The 10,435-nt window shown below is 43.7% G+C and overlaps 1 protein-coding gene across 4 annotated transcripts in view; it reads left to right on the forward strand.

The window, feature by feature from the left end:
- The window catches only part of MBD5 (methyl-CpG binding domain protein 5), a 118,986-nt gene extending 109,471 nt beyond the window's left edge, over positions 1–9,515 (forward strand). For all 4 annotated transcript variants that reach the window (XM_039711630.1, XM_039711549.1, XM_039711724.1 and 1 more), the window contains 3 exons: positions 1,970–2,043; positions 4,137–4,212; positions 6,512–9,515. In XM_039711630.1, the coding sequence (XP_039567564.1) occupies positions 1,970–2,043; positions 4,137–4,212; positions 6,512–6,583 (222 nt within the window). In that variant the 3' untranslated portion in view covers positions 6,584–9,515. The remainder of the gene's footprint in view (positions 1–1,969; positions 2,044–4,136; positions 4,213–6,511) is intronic.
- Positions 9,516–10,435: the final 920 nt, after the last annotated feature.

Below are 10,435 nucleotides of genomic sequence, written 5' to 3' on the forward strand. Positions count from 1 at the left end.
GCACTTCCTTTCCTTGGATTTTGGCTACTGGAAATTAGAGGAGCCCAAGGAAGTGCAGCAGAAATTTCTGGGAAGAAAAGGAGCAAGCCTGAGCCTAATCCCAAACCAGAGGAGTTGTAGCTCATTAAGCAATTAATTTGATTATTACCCACCTTGGTTATTGTTCATCACCTGAACAGGACCAGAGCAATCAAAGGTTTTGTGGGAGCTTTTCATGGTGAATTTTACCAGGGCAAATCCTGCTCTCAGTGTGGCTTGCCAGGGGTTAAACTGGGCTGGTTAAGCTGGGCTGGTTAAACTGGGCTCATTAAACTGGGCTCATTAAACTGGCCTTTTCTGGTGCTGCAGGTAAAACAGGGAGGATTCCTCCCATCTGGTGTTGATATTATTGATTATTAATTGTTATTTCTGTGGGAGTTGCTTTTCCTGTTTTGTAGCAATTTGATACTTCTTCCCCAAAAACCCAAGTGTTTTTTAATGTATAACCAGCACAAAATGCCAATAATTAAGATTTTGTGTTACTTTAAGAGGTCCTTTGTTTCCCAAACATGACATTAATTCTTGATAACATTATTTACATTGAACTTTGCAATTTCTCTCTTGGCACTTTGTTCCTCATGTGTTTGTTCCACGTTTCTATCATGGATAGGCATAATTGCTTTTTTCTCATGTTTGTCCTCAGAAAAGCTCTCCAGGTTCTCAATTTCTTCTGAATTTGTATTCTTCCAAAATCCAGTGAGGGGAGGGGTTACTGGAAATATTTGCATTAAAAGTGAGCAGGTTTTAAGGGAAAAAAACACTACAATTAGTGGCATAATTGAATTTATTTCATTAAATTGAAATCTCAGCTCCACAAGTGCAAATTTCTCCATTAGTGACTCCTGGAAGTGCCTGGATCAGCACATTCCCAATTTCTTTAGCACAGGTGTGACTTCAAGGCATGGAAATCTGGTCTGAATGTGTAATTTTGGGCCTTATTTCAAGAGATTCTGGCAAGTGCTCACTCATTACCTCCACCTTGTCGTGTCCACACGTCAGATCTGTGGCGAATATAAATTATTTAGGAATTGGAAGGCTGAATTTGGAGGGAATTTGCATTCCCACTTTATTTCCAGGTTGTGTGTAGGCACACACTCAATACATTTGTGTTTATGTAAAATGTCAAGTAAGATGTAGCAAAGAAACAGGAACTTTTTATTTTCTTTAGGCTGATGTGTTCTAAATATCTGATTTTGTTGTTTTTACCAGCAGGAATGACTGAGCCAGATCAAAATAATGGAGTGATGTGGCTGCATGTTTTGAGATGCAAATGATGAAATTTTAGAGCTGTTATAATTAATTTTCTCTTGTATTGATTACACTGGGACTTACTGGTGCCCCCACCATGGTTGAACTTGCTTCAGTTTAAAATATTCAAGATTTAAATTCCCAGCTCTCTTGAGCACGTGCCCAAATTCATCCCTGATCATTAAAGAAAAATACTAAACAATTCAAATAACTGATTTTAAGACGAAACAATAAAGCTCTGTTGAAAATTCCTGGATTGAGAAGGCAAAGAAGGATTTCCTTCTGGAATGGGAATGGATTTGGCCGTGCCATGAGTTGAGCAGAGACCTGGAATTCCTCACCCAGGAGGGAACGCTTTGGTGTCAAAATGGGATCATCAGTCCCAGGCACTGAGAATTCCAGCTGTAAAATCCATGTGGGAAATCGAGTGCAGAGTGAGACACTCCACCAGCACTGCCAAGAAAGATCTTTAAAAGATTCTTCTCCTCAGTTTTGTGCCATAAATGTCCCGAATTTGGGGTTCTGTTTCTCTGCTGAGAAATTCCAATCGCGGATGACCGTGGGAGGGGTGGGGAGCTCCAGGTGCTGTTCCTGCCCTGCTGGGGGGATCCCCGGGCTGGCAGGGCAGGAAAAGGGGGATTTGCTGCTCTGGGTAACGAGTTTGGTGTCCGTCCCTGCGCAGGTGGAGCCCGAGAAGCTGAAGACACTAACGGAGGGGCTGGAGGCGTTCAGCCGCGCCAGGAAGAGGAACAGGAAGTGAGTCCATCCAAACTGCAGTCATTCCTTCCTCTGCTGCCCTCATCCCTTGGGATTCCTCATGGTGGTTCTGGGATCTGAGGTGTTTCCAGTGCATCTCCTCTGGGGAATATCCCCCGTGGCATTCCTGAGCTCCAGCAAAAAGTCATCCCATCAAAACCCTCCTGCCCACACCACTTTTTAACCAGCCCTGACCTTCCTTCTCCCCTGGCAGCTGAGCACAGGGTTATTCTGAGAAATCCCCTTGATTCCAGTGCTGAGGAGGGCTGCAGGATTTGTGACACACACCTGTGTCAGCTGCTGGGGTTTAGCCAGCTTCCACCTTTCAGTGACAAATACCAGCACAGAAAAACTCTGAAACAGCAAATGTTGGGATATGAAGCATCAGGATGGGCAAAAAGAGGAAAATCACTGAATTTTACAGGAAAAAAAACTTCTTTGAAAGGATGACAGAGTAGGAACTGTGCTGTGATTGGGTTTGTTCTGTGATGGTGCTTGTTTACTGTCATAGGGAAAATGCATTTTAAACCTGTGAGAATTTAAACTCAGCTCTGAAGAACCACGGGCTGAGGGAGATTAAATAATTCCCTCTCTTCCCCTCCTTTTAAGGGGTGAGCTTTGATTTTATTTCTGTGTCCCACGGGGCCAAAGAGAAGGGATTTTTATACCAGTGAGACAGTGGTGGTGGCTGTTTTTTCCAACATCATCCCCAGAACACCTTCCTGGATTTTAAGGGAACACAGAAGGGCTTTTGGCAACTTCCCAGTTATTTATTCATGTCCCTGAAGTGAAATCAGTGACTCAAGGACAGCAGGAGCAGATTTAAAGTGCTTAAAGCTGACATAAACTGCTGCTTTACAGCCCTTACAGAGGTTTTGCTCCATATTTCAACTTACTTCCTACCTTGAATCCTTTGGTGGACATTTCCTGGTTTCCCCATGTCCTGCTGTAGATTTATCTGGCAAAGTTCATGGGTTTCTTTCTGCTTTGGGATGTACTATTGGTTTTTTATCCAGTTTTTTAAACATTTAGTGTTAAATACAATTGCTGCACGTGGAGTGCTCAGCACACAGGGTTGGTTCAGCAGAGCAGGATTGGTCTCCAAGCCCTTGAGATGATGTTCACATTCCACAGCTCCCTGAATTCTTTGTGTCTCAGTTCCCTCTCAGCCCTTCCATTCCTGCTGGAGCCATGTCCCTGCTTTGCTCCCCAGGCCATTATTGACCCCTGAACTGGGAATAATGACTCTGTGATTGAGAAGGTTGAATTGTTTTATTTATACACTATACCAATACTAAACTGTACTAAAGAAAAACTCGTGACCCTTTCTAGACAGTCACGACACAGCTTTGATTTAAATGTCAATCAATCCAAACAGCCATCACCAGAGTCCAATTAACAAATCCCTTTTGGCAAACAATCTCCATAACACATTCTGCACGTGCCAAACAACAGGAGCAGCAGGTAGAGATAAGAATTGTTTTCTCTTCTCTCTCTGAGCTCTCTCACTGCTTTCCCCAGGAAAGATCCTGGGAGAGAGAACTCTGTCTGTTACAGGAGTGTGTGAATGCCACAGGCCATGGCACACCTTCCCTCATGGCAGACATGGTTCTGCTCATCCTCCATCTCCTCCTCCTCCCTTTTCCTCATCTCCAAAGCAGGACCTGGCACTGTGTCCACGTGGGAAAAGTCCTTCAGGAGCAAAGGGGCTCTATGGAATGGTCCCTGTGACATGAAACGTGCTTGGAGCTGCCCCGTGACCGGGGGCAGTTTGGGGTTGGAAGAAGGAAACCTTCACCCCAGCTCTCCCTCAGCCTGGGGGTGCTGCCATTCCGGGGTAAAACTGGGCATGTTTGAGATCATTAATGCAGTTTATTGAAAGCTGGAAGGATATTTAACTTTTCTTCTGTAATCCCAACACAAACCTTTCCTTTCCACAAAATTGTTACAGGTCTGACCTTCCCCTTGTGCTCCCAGCCTGGGAGGCTCCAGGGTCAGAACATCCCAATGGATTCATGTGTTTGTTGTTCACTTTTCTCAGGTTTTCTTTCTGTCCATAACAATTACTGATGGCTTTCATCTTTTCTCCCCAGAAGTGGAAAGCTAAATAACCATTTAGAAGCTGCTATACACGAGGCCATGAGTGAACTAGACAAAATGTCTGGGAATGTAAGTTCCTTTTCCTTGGGAATATTCTCCTTTTCCATCTTTCTGCATGTGTGTCCATTGGAGGGAGGCTTGCTTTGGGTGGCTTTCTAACAAATCCTGGTTTTATTTGCTGGAATAATGAGGAATTTTCAGTATTTCCCCTACATTAAAAACTGCTTGCAAAGTCTGATGGTTCTGAAAAATGGGAAAAGTTGTAGGATTTTAGGTGCATTGCAAATTTTATTGTATTTTGAATATTTCCCCTGCATTAAAAACTGTTTGCAAAGTCTGATGGTTCTGAAAAATTTGGAAAAGTTGTAGGATTTTAGGTGCATTGCAAATTTTATTGTATTTTGACAAAAGAGATTTACACATCCAGCCTGATAATACTGGCATGAGTTCCAGTCCTGCTCCTGTTCCAGGGGTTCCTCTGGCTACTGACACAAAGTCAGGCTCATTTCTTTCTCAGCTGGAGTAGCAGGGTGCTGAAACCACATTTGAAAGCATCTTTCTTTTGAGTGCAGAACTCTTGGAGTTCAGTTTTTCCCCATGAGAAATGAAAGATATTGTCATGCAAGGTAAGTTTAAAAAAAAAAAAATATTTCTAATATCCCCCCCAGAGTGGTTTTTCCACACTAATTACAGTTATTGTGTAACTCCAGCATCTTTCCAAATGTGGTTTATAAAATATCCTCATTTTTGTTTCTAAAGCATGGCTGTCATTTCATTGCAGTGCACCTAAAAATAAAAAGTAAATCTATCACAGCACATGTAACCTCCCACATCTTCTATTTGATCATTAATTATTCAAATTATTAATTATAAAATGTTTGAACACAAAGGAAAAAAGGTTTTTTGCTGATATTCAGTGCTCAGGACTGAAGATGTGCAGGCTTGGAATTTACAGTAACACTTTGGGAGCTTCTGGAGTATAAAAAAGGAAATATATTTATATTTACTTATATATTTGAAAAGCTGAAGACTTAGAGCTGATTTCAGACCCAACAAGAAATATTTAAAAGTTACTGAGTAGCTTTTAAGTAAGAACCCAATCAAACCTTCTGTTAAAACTGAATTTAACAAACTGAGATTTGAGCTTTGATTTAAAACAACGTTGTTGTGTTCCCCTCTGGAAGGACAAGGACAGCAGGAGGTGATTGTTGGTCTCCAACAAATCAGTTTGGGATGGGTGTTTGGGCTGGCCCATCCTGCTGCCAGCTTTTCCCACCCACAAATCCAGGAATATCAGAAGCTGCCTGCTCTGGGCACTGGGAGCAGCAGAAAGTGCTCAGGGGAAGTTCTTGGTTGGATTTGCTGCTCTGGTTCTTTCATCATGTGGGCACAGAATTTGGGCTCAGGGCTGGTTTCCATGAGGATTACCATTCCTAGCAGCACTCCCAGGGAGTCAGCAGCACTTTTTAGTGCCTTGCAGCTTTTGCAGCTCCTGTGCTCAGCCCCAGCCGGCGTGAAAGGGGAGCCATGTGCAGCAGGATCATCAGCTCCAGCAGGGAATCCTGGCAGGAGCAGGGGGCAGGAATGTCAGAGGCTGCAGAGCCCGGGGAGTGCTGAGGGCTGGTCCCTGAGCTGGGAGCTGCAGCTGCTGCCGACAGATGGTGGTGGAATTCCACACCAGCTCCTCCTTCCTCCTCCTCTCTCTCCTGCTTCTCCCTGAGCAGCCAGCGATGCCAAACTTTGGCTCTCAAATCCATCCAGCATTAGCTGGGAATTGAATGTTTCCTTTCAAACACAGAGTTTCCTGGACATCCCTCATTCCTTAAAAACAGCCCTGAGCTGGACTTCTCCAATTTCCCATCACCAGCATTTTCTCATCATCTTCTCCCCACATTTTATCACTCTGGTCATTGGAATGTGTGATGGTTTGTCACTCAATTTGCCATTATTGGGATCAGTCCCTGATTTTGGGGTTTCAGTCCCTGATTTTGGGGTTTCAGTCCCTGATTTTGGGGGTTTCAATCCCTGATTTTGGGGGTTTCAGTCCCTGATTTTGGGGGTTTCAGTCCCCAGTTAGGGAGTTTCAGTCCCTGATTTGGGGGTTTCAGTCCCCAGTTAGGGGGTTTCAGTCCCTGATTTTGGGGGTTGTGTCCCAGCCACTGCAACTGCTGCCTCTCCCCAAGGTTTGGGATGCACAGGTTATGGGATCAACCTTTTCCTCCCAGTTTCTCAAAGTTGTTGCAGTGCCTGTATTCTGTGTAGCTGTGAAATGCTCAGAGCTGATCCTGGCAGCCCCTCGAGCCCTCCTGCAGCTCCTGGATGCCTCTGACCAATTCCTTTGCTAACCTGTGAATATACTTATTTTTAGGTCCACCAAATCCCGCAGGGAGACAGACAAGTGAAGCCTCCAAAACTCAAGAGGAGGAAGATCTCTAGATAACATTGAATGTCTTTGTTACTGGTCCAGTCCTTATCACAGTGAACGTGCACATGAGTCTATCTGTAGGTATTGATCCAGACGTGGCTCTGTCAGTGTTTCTGTGGAGACAGCTCGCTGCCATCGCAGGGCACCACGAGGAGCAGTGGTGCCAGATTTGGGATGATTAGGAGGGATAGAGGTTGCTGGATAAGCCAATCAGAAATCATGAAAGGTTGCAGTAACAATGTCAGATGATTACTGAAATTTTTTTTCTATAATACTAAAAATTGTGATTATAAGAAATAGTCCAAATGTTTCTGAGAAATTTTCATTGTGTATATAGATAATACAGAATTTCATGGTGATATCTGAACTGTAAATATTGTACAATATTGTCATGTACAAGCGTACCTAATGCACACTTTATCTTTTATTGTACAAAAAATAGTGTACAAAATTCTTTGGTTTCTATTGAGTACACATACAAGAGACTACCAGTGTAAAGTGATAAATAAAAATACAGCCTAAATGCTTTTATATGATAATGTAAAAGATGCTGTTTTTGTATTTAACAGCAGAGAGAAGGCATGATTATGTAATACCTTAATTATGACATCCACTTCACGCCACTGAGTGTTCATTGCTCTGTCTGTTTGGAATGAACCTTGCCTGGAAGTGCTGTACTCCAGTTCAGGCCTTTAGGAGAGCGCAGCCTCGCAGATTCCCAGCGGGATGTGGGATCACAGCTCTAATTAACAATTCAAAGGCTGCAACCCCTCGGTTGCGTTTTTATTTACTTAGCTTCGAACGTAGAACGCTGTAGATTTGATTAAAAAGGACAAAAGGAAAAAAAAGAGTAGAGGGACTATTTTAGTCAGCCATTTCTGTAGGAGAAGTTTCATAGCCACCTGAGGAACTAAAGAGTCGATCCCCCATAATGTTGAGCCCCTCCAACCACCCCCTAGATTAATTAGCTTCGATTATCTAACGTCATTAACACGGTGTTTCCTCGGAAGGGGGCAGAGGCCCTGCTTTCAGGAGTGATCAGGATTGATTGCTGTTGATTACCTTTGGTTTGGCAGTAGGATGAAAGGGCAACGCTCCGCAGCGTCCGGGAAAAGCAATCCCAGGATCCATCTCGCAGTATTAAAGCAGAAAAAAAGTTAAGGGTGGCTTACAAAACTATTAGCAACAGTAATTTTTATCAGTATTATGTAACATATCAGATTTATTTTATTTAAAAAGAATTATTTATACCATTAACAGATTCTTATATATATTAATGTGGCTGAAATGCGCAGGTTAAATCTATTAACCAAATTATTTATGTTATATTAAGTGAGAAATGTGAAACATATGTAGAAAAAAAAAAATTAATACACTACAGATTTAAAAGTCTAAAGCTATGAGCCATTATAAAATTAACGAACGGAAGTGTAGCACAACATTCTTTCCATTTGATTTCATTTTTCTTTTTCACACGGCCGGTGGCGATGGTGACGGAAGCCGCGGCATCCTCTGCCCGAGGCTTCCCCGGAGAACTCCCAGCCCCAGCTGGAGCTTTTCCTGCCACGCTGGGGCCGGGACCACCGCTTACCTCAGATTCCCTTCTCCCCGAGTGCCGCCTGTGGCTCTCTGGCTAAGGACTGGCAGTGATCAGCACCCCGGGCAGCGCGGCATCCCGGGATCCCGAGGGTCGTGGCTCCTTCTCCTCCTGCCCCGTCCCGCCCGTGGGTGCCCAGGGCAGCGTTGGCAGCAGGGCTGGGTGCCCGGGCACGCAGCTACCTCGGGGCTCCCGGGCTGCCTCCTGTCCCCTTCCACGGGCAGGTTCACTTGTCTCTCTCCTCCTCCACGCCGAGCGTTCCGGGGCCGCCAGCTCCCGTTTTCCCTTGGCTCTTCCCATCCCATCGTGCGCGTGGACGAGCGCTGGAGCTCCTCTCCCTCGGGATTTCCTTCGCCTCCTCCCTGTGCTTCGTGTCCCAGAGCTGAGTTTGTGTCTCCTTTGGCCCCTAGGTCTGTGCTCCCTCCCCGCTGTTTTACTTTACATCCCTAAGATTATGTAAAGTATTCTCGTGCACTTGATTTCCTCGGTTAATAATGGCATTGATGTGGGTGCTAGGAGTAGTTTGTTTCAGTCCATACCAATTTTTTTTTTCTCTCTTTTAGAGTTTTTATGGTTTCATGTAAGCAGTTAATGTAAATATTGTGAGCATTACAGGTCATGCAGTGTTGTAACATTTTAAGAAATGTTGCACCGACTTTACGATTAAAAAACTGGTCACTCATACTTGAATTTTGCCCATAGAGCCATTTCTTTCTCTTTGCATTAAAGCATAATCTACTTTTTTGATGGAGGCCCAACCCTTCTTTCTACCTTATTATTTTTTGTTTAATAAATCTCTATTTTTTCTAATAGAAGACTTAAAAATGAAAATTTAAAAAAAAAATACTTTTTGCCTACTTTCTAATTTAAGAGAGAATTCCTATATTTAAAAGGTGGAGAAAAAAAAAAGACAAAAAAACACACAAAAAAAAAAAAATTACTCCATTGTGGAAAGTGGAACACCACTGGATTTGTCATTAACATGGCACAATCACCCGAAAGTGGCTGAGTGCAGCGAGCCCACGACGCCGATCAGGACCTCGGTAGATTTAGGGAACGCCGTGATTCCTTGAGGATGTAAAGTGTTGCATATTCTTGTCTATTTATTTATTTATTTATTATGCTTTCTTTTGCTTAAGTGGGTGACGATGTGGTTGAGTCATTCAGATGACATTCAAATTAAAGGAAATATTCCTCTTTTTATTATGGTGCGTTGTGTGAACGCCATAAACGAAACAAAACAAAAATATTTTCATTTTCTTTCGATGGATTTTCTTCGTATTTTCAACTTCCTGGCTGGTATCAGCTGCAGAAAAGAAAAAAAAAAATCCACATAGTTTAAAAATAATTTTTAAAAAAAAGAAAAAAAAACAAACCCACCCCACCTCTGATGTCCCAGGTCTGTTATCCTCACAGTCTAAGGTTTTAGGGGTTAAGAGAAACTTCAAATTCCAAGGTCTTTCCGAAATCATCTTTGCAGAAGGTTTATAAGTCATGTGAAATCCTTTTGGAGTCCCTGAGTTTGATGGTCTAGAGATATTAGAGGGCTCGTGGTGGACTGAATTACCTTAGGACTGAATTACCTTTCTTAGCTACAGTTTGTATTTTGCTATGTAGGGTTGTAATGTGAGAATTCCAGAAGAGCCGTAGCATAAAAGTGCTTTTCTATTTTTTAAAAAAACCCATTCTAGTCTTACTAAGAATTAGAGAATTTTTTTAATATCAGTTTTGTAATTTTTGATAAAGTTGTCAATATTATGATTAAATCACCAGAAAAAACAGTTCCTGTGCTGTTCTCTTCGGGGCAGGGACTTTGTCTTCCGACGGATTATTCAATGCCACCATGGGATGCCCACTCTTAAACGGGGCCACGGGCACCGCTGTGGAATTTAAAATTGCAACCCACAGCTGTGAGGTTGAGTTAAATCCATGAGAGCCAAGGGAATTCCCAGTTCAGCCTGCAGATCCCTCTGCCTGTCCATGGCCGTGTGCGGCGGGGAGGCCTCGGCGTCGGCGCCGCGTCCCACGGGTAAGTTCGGGGAGCTCTGGGGGCTCCTGCTCACACCAGGGAGCCAGGATCCCATCCCAGGCATTCCCACCCACCCCATCCCACCCCTCTGAGCGAGCAGCTGCACCTCCAGGGGCCAGGATTCCCCCCAGAACACCCAGTGCTCCAGGCAGGAGATCCCAGGAATCCCAAACCCCAGACAGATCCTTCAGCTCGATACTCACCGTTCTCACCGGGGTCCAGTCAGTGATGGAAAAACACT

The sequence above is a fragment of the Passer montanus genome, unplaced genomic scaffold (assembly GCF_014805655.1).
Source record: "Passer montanus isolate IOZ18808 unplaced genomic scaffold, ASM1480565v1 scaffold1, whole genome shotgun sequence".
Taxonomy (NCBI): Eukaryota; Metazoa; Chordata; class Aves; order Passeriformes; family Passeridae; genus Passer; species Passer montanus.